This window comes from Entelurus aequoreus, linkage group LG05 (assembly GCF_033978785.1).
Source record: "Entelurus aequoreus isolate RoL-2023_Sb linkage group LG05, RoL_Eaeq_v1.1, whole genome shotgun sequence".
NCBI lineage: Eukaryota > Metazoa > Chordata > Actinopteri > Syngnathiformes > Syngnathidae > Entelurus > Entelurus aequoreus.
In genome coordinates, this window is record NC_084735.1 from 59,971,078 (window position 1) to 59,988,062 (window position 16,985).

Sequence of the window (16,985 nt, forward strand, 5' to 3'; positions counted from 1 at the left end):
GGGAAAACAAAGGTTGTATTTTGTTCTGCCAAAGCGTGATAACAGCCCACAGAGACGAGACAAATGGCTCGCAGCTTTACACTGGGAAAACGAGGACGGTTCTCACTGGAGTCCCCCAAAGTCCCGGGTCGTGTGTTCGGATCACTTCGTTTCTGGTAAATATAAGGAACAAAAATCCACCTTCTTAACCACAACTTGGCTATACGTCTGTGCTAATGTTGTACTTGTTGAATTTGTACCTTATAACGTTCGACAGCTGAAGTTGTTGTTGTACAAAAATAACATGCGGTATATACTATATAGTCTATATATATATATATAGCTAGCTATTTTCGAAAACCGGACAACGAGAGGATACCAAAGGCAGCGTTAAGATGGACACCACCGGGAAAACATAAGCCAGGGCGGCCAAAGAACACCTGGCGAAGAACAGTTGAAGGGGAGCTGAAAGATATGAAGCTTACATGGGGCGAGGCACAGAGACGAGCACAGCAGCGAAATGAATGGCGTCGAGTCGTCGAAGCCTTATTTCCCATCCGGGAAGAAGAGGATTAAGTTAAGTAAGTAATATACTATATAGTCTATAGCAGACCTGGGCATTGTACGGCCCGCGGGCCGCATCCGGCCCTTTGCGCATCCCTGTCCGGCCCGCGTGAGGCCAATCATAAATTACAAAATAAATTTAAAAAAGTATCTATGTCGAGTGTGCAATACAACGGTGCTGCTTTTGTTTTGAAAAGCGTTATTTGTATTACTTCCGTGTGGACGTATGCGCGTGTGCGATTGTGAGTGAATTGAACAGCGCAATTACAAATTACAAAATAAAGTTTAAAAAACATCTATGTCGTGCGCGCAATACAACTGTGCTGCTTTTATTTTGAAATGTGTTATTTATGCCGTATGTCCGGGGGGAACCTGTGAGTGAAGGTGCATAGAGACAAGTGATGAGACGCTAAAAAAAGAAAAGTTGATGAGGATTGGCGTGTTTCCAACAAGAGATGGACTGCCAAGTATTTCTTTACATAAATTAATGGTAAAGTCGTGTGCTTAATGTGTGGTACACAGGTTGCTGTGTTTGAATATCATTTTAATCGCCACTACACGAAGAAACACGATGGAAAATACCGGGATGTGTCTGATGAAGCGCGCGCAAGGGAGGCTGATGCGTTGATGGTAAAACTGCAAACCCAACAAGGACTTTGTGCCATATTTCACACCCCCAGAGATGCAGCCGTCAGGACAAGTTTCGTCATTTCTCACAAAAGCGCCAGAAAAAGTAAGGCGTTTTCTGACGGAGAGTTTATTAAGGAGTGCTTATTGGACTTTGTTGCGCTGATAATGCCCGGAGACATGGATTGTTTTTCGCTAACTTTGGATGAGAGCTCTGATGCAGTCAATTAAAGAGACAACCACAGGTAATGACTTGCTCACAGAGGTAAATGCGTGTTGGGACAAGCTGGCAGGTGTGACAATCCAATCCACTTTATTTATATAGCACATTTAAACAACAAAATGTTTCCAAAGTGCTGCACAATAATATTACAAACAATATTCAAATATTATCCTTAGCTCCACCAATGACTGAATAAAAAGAAAAAACAATTACATATAAAACCAATATAAAAAAAAATATATCAAATAAATATGATTAAAAACTATTTTTAACAACAGATGGTTGTCCAAATCTGATGGGGAAAAATGTTGGATAATGCAGGATAAAGTGACCATCAAAAGCAATCTGCTTTTGTATAAAGTTAAGTTAGGTTAAATTAAATTATTATTATTATTATTAATTATTATTATTATTATCATCATTATTATTTATCTTACGGTATATCAAAAATAATATTGAGCAAAATTTAATTGAAATATTGTCGTGTGGCCCTCCAGCAGTGCTCGGGTTGCTTATGCGGCCCCCGGTGAAAATTAATTGCCCACCCCTGGTCTATAGCCTAGCTAGCTATTTTCGAAAACCGGTTTCGTTATACACTAACACTTGATCTTGTTGTTGATAACTTCCGCGTCTCTTTCTTAGTAGCGCGCAGGCTAAGCTAACTAGCAAGCTAAGCTAAGCCTGAAAAGCTTTAAAGTTCACTGAGACGAGTCTGACGCAAACAATACATTTTCGTTTTTTCACACGATATGCGAATAAGTAAAAATGCAGAAATGAAGGATTTAACGCCGACTTCCAAGCCACAACGCTCGTTAAATGCTTTTTCTGTCAATGCTGTGTTCGCTGTGAGCTGGTTTGTTTTCAACGAATTCCCGGTTGCTAGGGGATTGGTAGGCGGAAGTGACGTAGGTCCGCCCTCACCCATTGATGACAATTGTATGTTCTGTATTGTCAGTAAAGTGCAGCTGAGCAATCCATGGTGTTGGTCGTGTTCCATTAAAGCCACACAACGCAGAGGAAAAGACCACTGGTTACACTTGGTGCCGTACGACCCGTTGCATCGCCGACCAGCGCTCGTCTGGTGCCCGGGAAAGCTGCTGGAGTTCCCGCCCGCTGCACTCGGCTGCTCCTCCCTCCCTCTCCCTTCTTGTCACCGAGGACAACGGCGCGCGCTCCCGCGTGCGCGCGAGGTGTGCTGACAAATCACGCTGTTTTAAAGTGTGTGCGCGTGATTTAAGCTTGTTTATGTTTGTGCTGGTGACTTTATAATATCCAGCTGGTACATTTTATGAAAATTTTTGTGACAATTAGTCCTGTCATAGCAGAAAGAAAAGTGGTGAATGGGCAAGCCTGTTTGTATTAGTGTTTATTGAAGCCTTTTGATGGTGTTTTATTTTCTGTTCATCTATTAATCGGTGTGGGCTTATGAGAGGCTAGATACGCCCTAATAGCACAGGGGGGGAATTTTTTTTTCTCATGCTACAGTGCTGTGCTATGTATTGATTTGTCAGGGGCTATTTACGGTGGGCTTTACAGTGAGTTTTTTTTATGTGTCAACTTGTGTCACTATTAATAATAATAATAATACCTGGGATTTATATAGTGCTTTTCTAAGTACCCAAAGTCGCTTTACATGTTAAAAACCCATCATTCATTCACACCTGGTGGTGGTAAGCTACTTTCGTAGCCACAGCTGCCCTGGGGTAGACTGACGGAAGCGTGGCTGCCAATTTGCGCCTACGGCCCCTCAGACCACCACCTATCATTCATTCAACATTCATTCACCGGTGTGAGCGGCACCGGGGGAAAGGGTGAAGTGTCCTGCCCAAGGACACAACGGCATGGTAAGAGGCGGGGAGCGAACCTGCGACCCTCAGGTTTCTGACACGGGCGCTCTACCCACTACGCCATGCCGCCCCTATTGCCCTTGTTTTGCTATACTGCCTTCGTGGGGATTTCTCTTTGTTGTTATAGTGAAACATTTGCATAGTATTCGAGATTCCTACAATGGCTGGTTGTGGGCATAGTGTCACATTTGGAATGGGGAGGGGTAGGTTGGTGTCAAGCAGTCCTAGCTTCATGATAGACCAACCAGTTTTTAACCCGCTACTGACCCCCATCTCTAGCTCTACGCCAGTTACTCACGCAGTGCGTGAACCCACACAAGTCATATATGTTGATGCTTTTGGAGAGATGATCACAACTTTAGCTAAACAGATAGGAGACAACATCTCTGCCAACATCAGCATGATGCACCAGCCAAGTGCATTTCAGCCTCAGTCCACTGCTGTGAGCCCTTCCTCCAGGCATGATGGTTCGCCACAAGTGAAAGTTGTTGTGTAGCCTGACGTCAAAGCACCACCTTACTTTAGGGGCGATAATACTGATGTGTTCTCAATTCATGAATGGGTAGACATGATGAAATGTTACCTAAATAGAGTAAAATGTGACAGTCCACATGAAATGTTTGAGCTAATTATGTCCAGACTAACAGGCAAAGCGAGGGATGTTGTAAAGGTGTCGCTGGGCAGCCGCCCTGAACTGAATACAGCTGACCAGCCCACTGCAGTGTTTGACATTTTGAAAGGTAACTTCAGTGAGCTATCATATTCTAACTTACCTATGAAAGACTTTTACTGCACTATTCCCCATTCTGGTGAGAGTGCTATGGACTACTGGATCCGTCTTAACAAGTCCATTGATGCTGCTGATGAGTGTCTCCATAGGCGGGGCAAATCTGTTGAGGACCCCAGTGCTGAAGTTGTCATGATGTTTATTAACCACTGTCCTGACCCTCATCTTGCCTTGTTGTTTCAACTAAAGACGCCTGAGCAGTGGACGGCAGCTGAGGTTCAGGAGCGTCTGGATGCTCATATAAGAAAGGTTAGAACGACAGCAGCCCAGTCTCAATGTGTGATGCGCTTGTCAGCTTACAATCAAAGCCCAGTGACTGATTATTCTTCGCCGCAGGCTGCCTCGGTAGCACGCCAACAGTTGTTGCTTTCTGTTCCCCAACCTTCCCCTGGCCTTTCCTGCAGTCAGCCTCCTGATGCACTTGTGGCTGTCGCACATCAGTCCACCTCCCCATTCCACCCATCTTCTGCTGTCAATGTGGCGCCGGCCGCTTTTGACCCACCAGCTAACGACCCTGGTGCTCAAGTTGTGGCCATGTTTGATAAGGTTCTGTCCTTGTGCAATGCATCTTTGGCTAACAATCAAAGACCAAGAGGCCAAAGGTCAGGCACCCATCAGACTGGTCAACCCAGAAACTATCAAAGTTCTGTGGCAGTCGCATGTCGAGTATGTACTTCCAGTGAACATTCAACTCATGCACACTGTAAGCTCTACAGATTGTGCCTCAACTGTTTGAGACCTGGTCACATGAAGCGTGAGTGCCCACAGGCTTCACATTCCCCGGCTATACCGCCATCTTTTCTACCCAATGCTGATTTAAACTAACCCGCCTGTGTATTAAGAGGGGTAGCATGGGCGTTGCTAGTAGCACCCTCAGTGAAAATGAAGATGTGCAATTGACCTATATGAACTGTTGTAGTAGCCTTTCTGATGACAAAACAGTGATTGTTATGGGTTCCCATAGAGTGGAAGGAGCTAGTGAGTTGTTTTATGCTCCAGTGTCTGTGGGGGGCCAGTCTGTTTTAAGAGGGATGCTTGATTCAGGTAGCATGTCATGCACGCTAAATGTGGAGGCCGAGTCAAAGCTTAGAGCTGTTGGGCTACTCCCTAGTCCTCGGCCTGTGCCGGAGAAGGTGGTCCTTGTTGGCTGCGGTGGCCTTATGACACAACCCAGGTGCATTTATGACCTTGAAATAGAAGTTTATGGGTCTAAGTTCATTGTGCCAACTTTACTTGTTCCAGGGCAGAAAGATGAGATGATCATTGGGACCAATGTCATAAGACCCATTATACAGGCAATGAAGTCTGATAATAAGTACTGGCAGCTGGTCTGCTCCAATACTTCTGACCCCAATTGTGAACAGTTTCTTGGACTACTCAGCTGCATTACACGCTGGTCTGGTCCCGAAATGCCTGAAAAAGTTGGTACAGTCAAGCTAAGACAATCTGTCACTCTTGCACCTCAGGGAGAGTCTCTAGTTTGGGGGGAAGCTGCCCAGCAGTGCTCCTGTGTCACCTGGGAGCACTGTCATTGTGGAGCCCACCTCTTCCCGTTCAACCCCTAGAGACATCATTGTTGGGCGGATCGTGACACCCATGTGGGGTGATCGTTGGGTCCCAATGAAGATCTTGAACCCAATAAAGAGACCTGTGACACTGCGCCGTAACGCCAAGGTAGCAGATGTTTTTCCTTGTATTGCAATGGAAGACCTTCCTTTGTCACAGAGTGTGTGTATGCAGCAGACCTGTGAGGGAAGTGACCCAGCCTCCAAGTCAGGTACCACCTCTAATCCCCTTCAGCAGCTTAAAGACTGTGGCTTGGCGGATGTTGACCTTGAAGGCTGTGAAGTATCAGAGGAATGGAAACAGCGACTTGCTGAACTGGTCCTCACCTACGAAGATGTATTTTCTAAAGACAAGCTGGACTGTGGCGAGGCAAAGGATTTTGTCCACCGAATCCACCTCACTGATGATCGCCCTTTTAGACTCCCCTATCGCCGTGTCCCTCCAGCTCACTATCATAAGCTGAGAGAGGTGCTGTCTGAGATGGAGTTTAAAGGAATCATCAGCAAGTCAGTCAGTGAGTATGCCTCACCCCTTGTTCTAGTCTGGAAGAAGTCAGGGGAGTTGAGGATCTGCACGGACTTCCGCTGGCTTAACGCCAAGACCGTGAAGGATGCACACCCGCTACCCCACCAGGCTGACTGTCTTGCCGCCCTTGGTGGAAATGCCTTTTTCAGTACCATGGATCTCACATCGGGCTTTTACAACGTCCCCCTCCATGAGTCTGACAGGCGGTATACGGCTTTCACAACACCCTTAGGCCTATACGAGTACAACAGACTTCCCCAGGGCTTGTGCAACAGCCCCGCATCCTTTATGCGGATGATGATCAGCATCTTTGGGGACTTGAAATTTTCCAGCCTCCTCTGCTATTTGGATGACTTGCTTGTGTTTGCTCCATCCGAAGAGGAAGCCCTGAAGCGGCTGGAGAGTGTCTTCCTGCGTCTCAGAGCCAACAACCTGAAACTGGCGCAGAGGAAGTGCTACTTCTTGCGTAGGACCGTGAAGTTTCTGGGTCATGTAGTGAACAGCGGTGGTGTTGCAGTCGACCAGGAGAAAGTCAAAGTCATCTCCGCTTTTGAAAAAAAAGATCTTATGGAGGATGACGGCTGCACCCCATCACAGCGGAAAGTCAAGTCCTTCCTGGGCATGGTGCTGTACTATCAGCATTTCATCCCTGGCTGTTCTTCTCTTGCAAAGCCACTTTACACATTGACTGCAGGACAGAAGAGGAGTGCCAAGAGCTCTTTTGGGCGGAGAAGAGCAGGCACCTTCAGAAAACTGACTCCTCAGGACTGGACTTCTGCTTGTGAGAAGGCGTTTGAGGATCTGAAGAGTGCACTTCTTAATAGTGTGGTGCTGGCACACCCAGACTTTGAAAGGCCCTTCATCCTCTGCACCGATGCATCCCTTGATGGTCTGGGTGCAGTCCTGTCCCAGGTCCCTGATGGCGAAGAACGAGCGAGACCAATTGCTTTTGCAAGCAAAACTCTCAGCCGCAGCCAAGTCAACTACCCTGCTCACAGACTGGAGTTCTTAGCCCTTAAATGGGTAGTTTGTGATAAATTCAGCCACTGGCTCAAGGGTCACAGGTTTACTGTCTGGTCGGATAACAACCCCCTCACTCACATCCTGACTAAGCCAAAACTAGATGCCTGTGAGCAGCGGTGGGTCTCCAAGTTGGCTCCATATAATTTTGAGATTAAGCACATCCCTGGCAGGCAGAATGTGGTGGCAGATGCACTCAGTAGAGACCAATTTGTGACTCCTTTGAGAGAGCGGCTGCTGGGTGAGCCCTATGCTAAGCTGCTGAATCGGGTCTGTGATGTCAGTGATGGATGTGTGCAGGATGCGTTCCGCTTCACTTGCCAGCCACAATCACTGAGGTGTCATCCTCACATTGACACCATTGAAAGTTCAATGTCTGAAGAAGATGTCTCTTCACTCCTTTCTTCTTTGGATGAATGGGACAGTGCTCCTCGCCAGCGTGCTACCTCACTAGCTGACCACCTCACAACATTGGAACCTCCTGGCCAAGACACTTTGCCTTCCCTATCACTTGCTGACCTTCAGTCTCACCAACAAAGAGACCCAGTCATTTTAAGAGCTACTTATTATGTTGACAGAAAACGCAGGCCCTCCAGACGCGGACGTTGTAATGAAAATCAGCTAACTCTGAGAGTATTGAAACAGTGGGATAGGCTGATGCTTCTGGATGGCATCCTCTATAGAGTCACAAAGGACCCTTTGACCAAGAAGAAGAGGTACCAGTTTGTTGTGCCAGAGTCCTTGAAGGCAGACGCACTGTCTGGCGTTCATGACCAAGCTGGTCATCAAGGTCAGCCCCGCACTCTTGCTTTAGCTCGCCACCGCTTTTTCTGGTATGACATGGAGAAAGATGTCCGCAGTTACGTGAAACAGTGCCACAGGTGTGTCCTTAGCAAGACCCCCGAGCCTTCAGCAAGGGCCTCGCTACAAAGTATCAAGACCTCTGCTCCCCTAGAGCTTGTGTGTGTTGACTTTTGGACAGCTGAAGACAGCCACAACAAATCTGTGGATGTTCTTGTAGTCACTGATCACTTTACGAAATTGGCACATGCTTTTCCTTGTCAGGACCAGACTGCAAAGAGGGTTGCTAGGAAATTATGGGACAGCTTCTTCTGCATTTACGGCTTCCCCCAGCGCCTTCATTCAGACCAGGGTGCAAATTTTGAAAGTGAACTGATTGCCGAACTGTTGATGTTGTCAGGAGTTGACAAGTCTTACACTTCCCCCTACCATCCTATGGGAAACGGTGGGACGGAGCGGTTTAACCGCACCTTGGGCAACATGTTGAGATCATTGTCCCTTCGCTCCAAGCAGAAATGGCCCCAAATGATCCAGACAATGACTTTTGTGTATAATTGCACTGTGCATGAGACGACTGGGTTTGCGCCTTTTTATTTGATGTTTGGGAGAACGCCGAGATTGCCGGTAGATCTCCTCTTTAAGAATGTGTTTCGGGATGAGACTGTGTGTGACTATAACATATATGTAAAGTCCCTTTTAGAGGACCTGCATTGTGCTATGACGCTTGCCCAGAAAAACTGCTCTGCTGAGCAGAAGCATCAGAGCAACCAGTACAACAGAAAGGTCAAAGGTCAGCCTCTTTCACTTGGCGACCAGGTGCTGTTGGCAAACAAAGGTGTCAAAGGGAAGCGTAAACTTTCTGACAAGTGGTTGCCTGTTATACACACTGTGGTGGCCTCAAAACCCGACCTGCACATCTACCAGATCAAGGATCCAGAGGGGAATGAACGGGTTGTTCACCGTAACCTGTTGCTCCAGGTTAACTTCCTGCCGTTAGACGGAGATTTGGAGGATGATGCTAGACCAGTGGTCATGCCTGCCACAGCAGTATTTGATGGGTGTGAGTCAGAGGTGTCCGTTCAGCTGCAACGGTTGGGACATCCCATGCTGGTTCTTTCTTGAATGCTGATGCTTGTGATGATGGCCGTACTGCCTCATGGGTCCATGAGCAGTCTTCCTTTGGTGAGCCTCAGTGTTCAGAGTCCGCTGAAGTAGTCTCCCCTACAGACAGTGGCCATATTGCTGCTCTGGATCCCCCGATAGCTCTCCCTGCTCCCTCTCTGCAATTAGTCCCAGTTGGTCCACCTCAAGCATCTGGTGCTGAAAACCAATTTGCCTCGCGGTTTGGTAGAGTCATTAAACCTGTTTACCGTTTAATAGAGTCCATGGTTCAACTTGAGTCCATACTAGGGGTCGAGCCAGGCTCCCATACTGTTATTAATGTGTGAGATATGACCAGAAAGCTGTTTTATGCTGCTCTTTGTGTGGACTCAATGTTCTGAAAAACTAATTGTTCCCTACTCACCCACAAAGTTTGGCCTGTGTATGTGTGGTGTATAAGGCACCTCACCTTGTCTATAGAGTACTATGAGTTCTTGCTAGGCGCCAAGCAAGTCTCTTGTTCTCTTATCCTTTAAATAGGAAGCGTATATTGCTGTTTAATGCAAATTTGTGATTTTCATGGCCATTGTGTTTACACATGCGTACTGTTCTTGCAAACCAGACTTTTGTGTAATTCTTGGGGGGTGAGTGTAACAGGGTCAATTATGTCTTGTAAATAATGTATTTTATAATGCTTTATTATTGTTATAATTACACAACATGTGTAAGTTACATGTAAATACCTGGATATTGTTCAATGTTTTGTCAATGTGGAACCATTGTCTCGTTGTCCCTCCTACTGCAATGATTACTGTGACACCTGTCTTTTTATATGCGTTGGACACGCCTTCCAACTTCCCTTTTGTCCACGATAACGGGAGAGGTAGGCGTGCATGCGACGACAGAAATATTGTCATGTTAAGAATTTAAGTTCACTATCTTTTTCTGTATTATATTTGTGTAGGGACTTGACGATGGAAACAAAGTTATTGACGACAATTGTATGTTCTGTATTGTCAGGTATGTTTATTTCACTGTTGTACTGCCCTTTTGTCCATGATAACGGGAGAGGGACTTGACGATGGAAACAAAGTTATTGACGACAATTGTATGTTCTGTATTGTCAGTAAAGTGCAGCTGAGCAAAGTTGGTCGTGTTCCATTAAAGCCACACAACGCAGAGGAAAAGACCACCGGTTACATATATATATATATATATATATATATATATATATATATATATATATATATATATATATATATATATATATATATATATATATATATATATATATATAGTAGATATGTATAGTAGAAATGTGTTATCATAATTAATGATGAGTGAGAAATAAAGAAGTGTATAACATCATGAAAAATTTTAGTTTTCTGTGTATTATGTATGTATTGACTTTATCAATGTTGATAATCTTTTTTTTCTGTGTTTTTCCACTATTTATCTGCTTTGCCTGCAGTGCCCGTTTATTGATGAGTACATATTGGCTCTGCACAATGAGATACGGAGCAGGCCTGTGGATTTCCCAGAAATGTAAGTTCCTTCTCACTGCTTGCTATTAAAATAGATCAGTTTTGAAATAGATCACTAATAAAACACAGCACTATTAAAATAGACAACTATTAAACTAGATCACTGTGAAAATTGATCACAATTCAAATAGACTACTCTTTAAAAAGACCACTAATAGATCACTATTAATATAGATCACTATTAGAATCGATCATTATTAAATCCGATCACACTTAAAATAGATAATTGTTCAAATCAAGCATTATTAAAATAGAGCACTAATAAAATGTATAACTAAAATGAATAATTGTTAAAATATATCATTATTAAAATAGATCACTATTAGAGTAGATCACTTTTAAAATCGTTCACTATTAAAATAGATCATGTGTAACTGCAACACAGACACAAACATGTCCGTGCACTGCCAGCATGCACTAAATATCATCTGCCACCTGATCAAATAATTGCAAAGGAACACAAACCTTCATTTGTCTTTGAATGTCAGAAAGTGCAGGTAGAATAGAAACAGGTAAAACATTGATCAAGTGAAATAACCTTTACTTCTAAAAATACCTCATGTTTGTCTGATTAAGTGGTAATTGCTCTCAGACTGCAAGTCCCTTAGAGAGACTGCTTACCATTAAATGTAAAAAGAAAAAATAAATGGCCAAATGTGTACTTTTGTGTTTACATTTCATTGACTAAATATGTGCTAAAGACATGCATTTGGGGATAGGCTGATTGGCAACACTACATTGGCCCTAGTGTATAAATGTGAGTGTGAATGTTGTCTGTCTATCTGTGTTGGCCCTGTGATGAGGTGGCAACTTGTCCAGGGTGTACCCCACGTTACACCCGAGTGCAGCAGGGATAAGCTCCAGCACCCCCCGTGACTCCGAGAGGGACAAGCAGTAGCAAATTGATGGATGTGTTCAACTATTTTTGAGAATCAGAAAGTAATTTCTTCTCATTGATTGCAACACAGTGCATTAAACAGTGTTTATTGCCTTCAATGCTGGAGCATAGAGTAGGTTGTTCCACTGTAGCCAAACTAGACAATCATTGGATAAATGATCATCATCATGGAGACTGCGACCCTAGAAGTGTATGGAAAGTGGGCTTGGCCTTGGCTGGCCCGGACGCTGAGGTTTCGCATGATCGTTGGATGAGGCAGAATCCCTTTTTAAATGACAGCAAAAATGAGCGACACAGTGATCTGTAAATATAAACCACTTCCAGGACATTTTTCAACTTTTATTCCATTGTTCTGAGTTGATATGGATACTTTTACAATCCTCTTAGTGACGTTGTCTTTGTCAAATCCAGCATCTTTATATATTTTATCTGTTATTGGAGAATGTACTCATGTTAAGAGAGTAGCTGAAAATGAGCTTTCCCCAATTGAAAGACCAGCACCTGCACTGGTCTGATAAATATTTTAGATCAAGTGTTGTTATGTACGGAGGGGGAAGGAGACGGCACGATGGCAGACGGTATAGCTCAATAACATTTTATTGAGTATTGATTATGCGGTGGAGTGGTATGCTACTGTGTGTGTGTCAAGCAGGACTATGTGAAGCGTTAGCAATTAAATGTTACCAGGAGTTGTTGTGCATGCGTGTTGGATGGAAATCAGGAAGTCCAATAGGGCGGGGCTTGTAGAAGGTCCGTAATACGTGCGAGTGGTCCGGGGGCTAGAGAGAGACGTCAAGGTCCGTGTCCAAGCGGGGGTCGAGGATCGAGGGAGGCAGTCCAATTCCAGGGGGTAGTCCAGGGAAGCGAGGCGCACAGCTCGATTCAAGGAAGCAGAAGGAAAGCTGCGGGAACAAAAAGGGGCACGTGAGACAAGGGCAGAGGGAAGCACAGAGAGCGAGGCACAAAGAGAGGAGTAGACGTGACAGCTTACTGGGATCAGAGAACTACGTTCTAGCACAGGATCTCCGGCTGCGCTGGTCTTTATGTTGTTGAGCCTTATCAGATCAAGGTGCGCTGATTCCTGATTGTCCACAGCCGTGCGGGAGCGCAACTGAAGCATGTAGGGTCGTGTCCAGCGGTACTCTCTACCGCGCTTGCCGAGGAATGAATGGAGGCATGTGCACATGCCGTAACAAGTGTGGCTGCATCATCAATAAAAAACTGTCGTCACTACGCTGCAATTCTGTCACTCAAACATTCAAGAATGTCATTGTAGTATTTTACTCAAGCTAGTGTTTTAAAATAGTATTTATTTACCTACAAACAAAAATGGTATTGCTGTATTTCCCTAAAGCAAGTATTTTTGCAGTTTTTACCTAAAGTAAGTATTCTATTGTAGTATTATTGTAGTATATACGTACAAACTACACATTCTAATCACACAAAGCTTATTTCTAATATGTCAACTTGAATACTGTATTATATTATACTGAATATATTGATATTCCATCTGTTAGCAACTTGAAAAATAAAATAGTTAGCAACTAAAATCTCACACATTAACTACTTTTAAGCATTATGTAATTTTTTTTGTATTGCTAATCACACCCAAATGCAGTTGGAATAGATCCAGCGACCCCGAGAGGGACAAGCGGTAGAAAATGGATGGATGGATGACAAAAATGTTTCTTACCTTTTTATGACGTATGATATTATATTGATCTAGTCGGACATATTTTGACACACAGCAAGGGCTCTGAAACCAGTCCTCTTGAGAGCGGCATTGCAAGCTGTGAGAGACAACAGGTGGGGGTGGCAATACTCGTTGCCCCGTGGCTTAGAGCCTGTACGTTGGAGTTTAACCCAGTAGAAGAGAAAGTAGCTTCTTTCTGTCTCTGGGTGGGGGGACGGGTCCTCACTGTTGTTTGCACCTACATACCAAACAGCAGTTCAGAATGCCCACCCTTTTTGGATTTACTAGAGGGAGTACTGGAGAGTGCTCCCCCAGATGATTCTTCTGCTGGGGGACTCAAATAGGAAACGATAGTGAAACCTGGAGAGGTGTGATTTGGAGAAAGGGCCTTCCTGATCTAAAATCAAGTGTTGTTTTGGTATCGGACTTTTGTGCTCGTCACAGATTATCCTTAACGAACACCATGTTCAAACATAAGGATGTTTATATGTGCACTTGACACCAGAACACCCTAGGCCGCAGTTTGGTGATCGACTCTGTGGTTGTGTCATGTTTTAAACACTTGGGTGAAGAGAGGGACAGAGCTTTCAACCGATCACCACCTGGTGGAGACTTGGCTCCGAAGGTGGGGGAAGATGCCGGGCAGACCCAAACGCATTGTGAGAGTCTCCCGTCAGAGAGAGTTCAATTCCCATCTCCAGAAATGTTTTCAACATGTCACGAGGGAGGCGCTGCACATTGAGTCTGAGTGGACCATGTTCCATGCCTCTATTGTCGAGGCAGCCGATCGGAGCTGTGGCTGCAAGATGTTTGGCGCATGACATGGGGGTAATCCCAGAACCCGCTGGTGGACACAGGCGTTGAGGGATGCTGTCAATCTGAAGGAGTCTTATCAGGTTCTTTTGTTTAATGGGACTCCGGAGGCAGTGGACCGGTACTGACAGGCCAAGCTGCATGTGTCTTTGGCGGTCGCAGAGGCAAAAACTAGGACATGGCAGGAGTTCGGGGAAGCCATGGAATATGACTTACAGACGGCCTCAAAGTGATTCTGGACCACCATCTGCCACCTCAGGAGGGGGAAGCAGTGCACTGCCAACAGCGTGTATGGTGGGGATGGTGTGCTGCTGACCTCAACTAGGGATGTTGTGGATTGGTGGAGGGAATACTTCGAATGGGAATACTACCTCCTCAATCCCACCTACACGTCTTCCTATGCGGAAGAAGTGCCTCGGGAATCTGTGGTGGTCTCTCTCATTTCTGCGGCTGAGGTTGGTTGTAGTTAAAAAAGCTCCTTGGTGGCAGGGTCCCGGGGGTGGATTAGATCCACCCAGCGTTAAGGCTCTAAATGCTGTGGGGCTGTCTTGGTTGACGAGACTCTGTAACATTGGTTTGACATTCGGGGCGGTTCCTCTGGATTTTCAGACCGAGGTTGTGGTTCCTATCTTTAAGAAGTGGAACCAGAGGTTGTGCTCTAACTATTGTGGGATCACACTCTTCAGCCTTCCCAGTAAGGTTTATTCAGATGTACTGGAAAAGAGACTATGCCGGATAGTCGAACCTCTGATTCAGGAGAAGCAGTGTGGTTCTGTCCTGGTTGTGGAACTTTGGACCAGCTCTATACTCTCGGTATGGTCCTTGAGGGTGCATAGGAGTTTTCCCAACCAGTCTAGATTTGCTCTGTGGACTTGGAGAAAGCATTCGACAGTGTCCCTTGGGAAGTCCTGCGGGGAATGCTCAGAGATTATGGTGTAACTAACCGCCTGGTTGTGGCGGTCCGCTCTTTGTATGATAGGTGTCAGAGCTTGGTCTGCATTGCCAACAGTAAGTCGAACCCGTTTCTTGTGAGGGCTGGACTACGCCAGGGCTGCCCTTTGTCAACAATTCTGTTCGTAACATTTATGGTCAGAATGTCTAGGCACACTCAGGGTGTGGAGGGCAATGGGTTTGGTGCCTGCGGGAAGGATTAGGTCTCTGCTTTTTGCCGATGATGTGGTCCTGCTGGCTTCATCTGGTTAGGATCTTTAGCTCTCACTGGATAGTTTCGCAGCAGTGTGAAGAGACTGGGATAAAGTTCAGCACCACCAAGTCCGAGTCCATTTCCCGGAAAAGGGTGGTGTGCCATCTTTGGGTCGGGGAGGAGATTTTGTCTCAAAAGAAGGAGTTTGAGTAACTCTTGAGTCTTGTTCACGAGTTCGGAAGAGTGGATCGTGAGATCGCTGCGGCATTTGCAGTGATGCGGACCCTGTATTGACCTTTGTGGTGAAGAAGTAGCTGAGCCAGAAGGCAAAGCTCTCAATTTACTGGTCAATCTACGTTCTTATCCTCACCTATGGTCATGAGCTTTGGATTGTGACCGAAAAGACAAGATCACGGGTACAAGCGGCCAAATTGAGTTTCCTCCAGCAGGTGGCGGGCTCTCCCTGAGAGATAGGGTGAGAGGCTCTGTCATTCGGTAGGAGTTAAGAGTAAAACTGCTGCTCCTCCACATTGAGAGAAGCCCAATGAGGTTGTTCGGGCATCTGGATGCCCCCCGGAGGCCTTTCTGGGGAGGTATTTATGGGATGGAGGAGGTAAGACCCATGACACGATGGGGAGACTATGTCTCCTAGCTGGCCTGGGAACACCTTGAAATCCCCCCGGAGGAGCTAGGCGAAGTGGCTGGGAGAGGGAACGAATTCAGGCCTTCTCTGCTTAGGCTGCTACACCCACGACTCGACATCGAATAAGCAGAAGAAGTAAAATGGATGGCTGGACACCTTGTAAACATTAATAATATATTACTGATATTTTTTTCTCAATTCATCCATTCATTTTAATAACTGTTTTAAATAAGATTAATTATGAAATAATATTGTTTAGTTGTAGTCAAACTGTGATTTAATAGTTTCGGCCGTAAAAAGTGGTCATTATTTTGTTTCCATTCATTCAGACCAAAAATAAATGAAGAGCTGCGGACCTTGATTTTGAGGATGCTAGATAAGAACCCGGACACCCGCATCACCATCCCTGAAATGAAGGTAAATGAATATATTATAGTAAATTACAAACCCCGTTTCCATATGAGTTGGGAAATTGTGTTAGATGTAAATATAAATGGAATACAATGATTTGCAAATCCTTTTCCACCCATATTCAATTGAATGCACTACAAAGACCAGATATTTGATGTTCAAACTCATAAACTTTTTTTTTTTTTTTGCAAATAATAATTACTTAGAATTTCATGGCTGCAACACGTGCCAAAGTAGTTGGGAAAGGGCATGTTCACCACTGTGTTACATGGCCTTTCCTTTTAACAACACTCAGTAAATGTTTGGGAACTGAGGAAACACATTTTTTAAGCTTCTCAGGTGGAATTATTTCCCATTCTTGCTTGATGTACAGCTTAAAATGTTCAACAGTCCGGGGGTCTCCGTTGTGGTATTTTAGGCTTCATAATGCGCCACACATTTTCAATGGGAGACAGATCTGGACTACAGGCAGGCCAGTCTAGTACCCGCATTCTTTTACTATGAAGCCACGTTGATGTAACACGTGGCTTGGGATTGTCTTGCTGAAATAAGCAGGGGCGTCCATGGTAACGTTGCTTGGATGGCAACATATGTTGCTCCAAAACCTGTATGTACCTTTCAGCATTAATGGCACCTTCACAGATGTGTAAGTTACCCATGTCTTGGGCACTACTACACCCCCATACCATCACAGATGCTGGATTTTCAACTTTGCGCCAATAACAATCCGGACGGTTCTTTTCCTCTTTGGTCCGGAGGACACAACGTCCACAGTTTCCAAAAACAATTTGAAATGTGG

At 45.0% G+C, this 16,985-nt stretch overlaps 1 protein-coding gene across 10 annotated transcripts in view; it reads left to right on the plus strand.

Annotated features, from left to right (window-relative positions):
* camkk1a (calcium/calmodulin-dependent protein kinase kinase 1, alpha a) overlaps positions 1 to 16,985 on the plus strand; it is a 207,455-nt gene that overhangs the window by 166,771 nt on the left and 23,699 nt on the right. For 9 of the 10 annotated variants that reach the window (XR_009826310.1, XR_009826311.1, XR_009826313.1 and 6 more), the window contains 2 exons: positions 10,512 to 10,585; positions 16,105 to 16,192. The exons of the other annotated variant lie outside the window; for it this stretch is intronic. Coding sequence is in view for 4 of the 9 variants with exons in the window: in XM_062048496.1 (XP_061904480.1) it covers positions 10,512 to 10,585; positions 16,105 to 16,192 (162 nt within the window). In the remaining 5 variants the exon portion in view is untranslated. The remainder of the gene's footprint in view (positions 1 to 10,511; positions 10,586 to 16,104; positions 16,193 to 16,985) is intronic. 10 annotated transcript variants of the gene reach the window in all.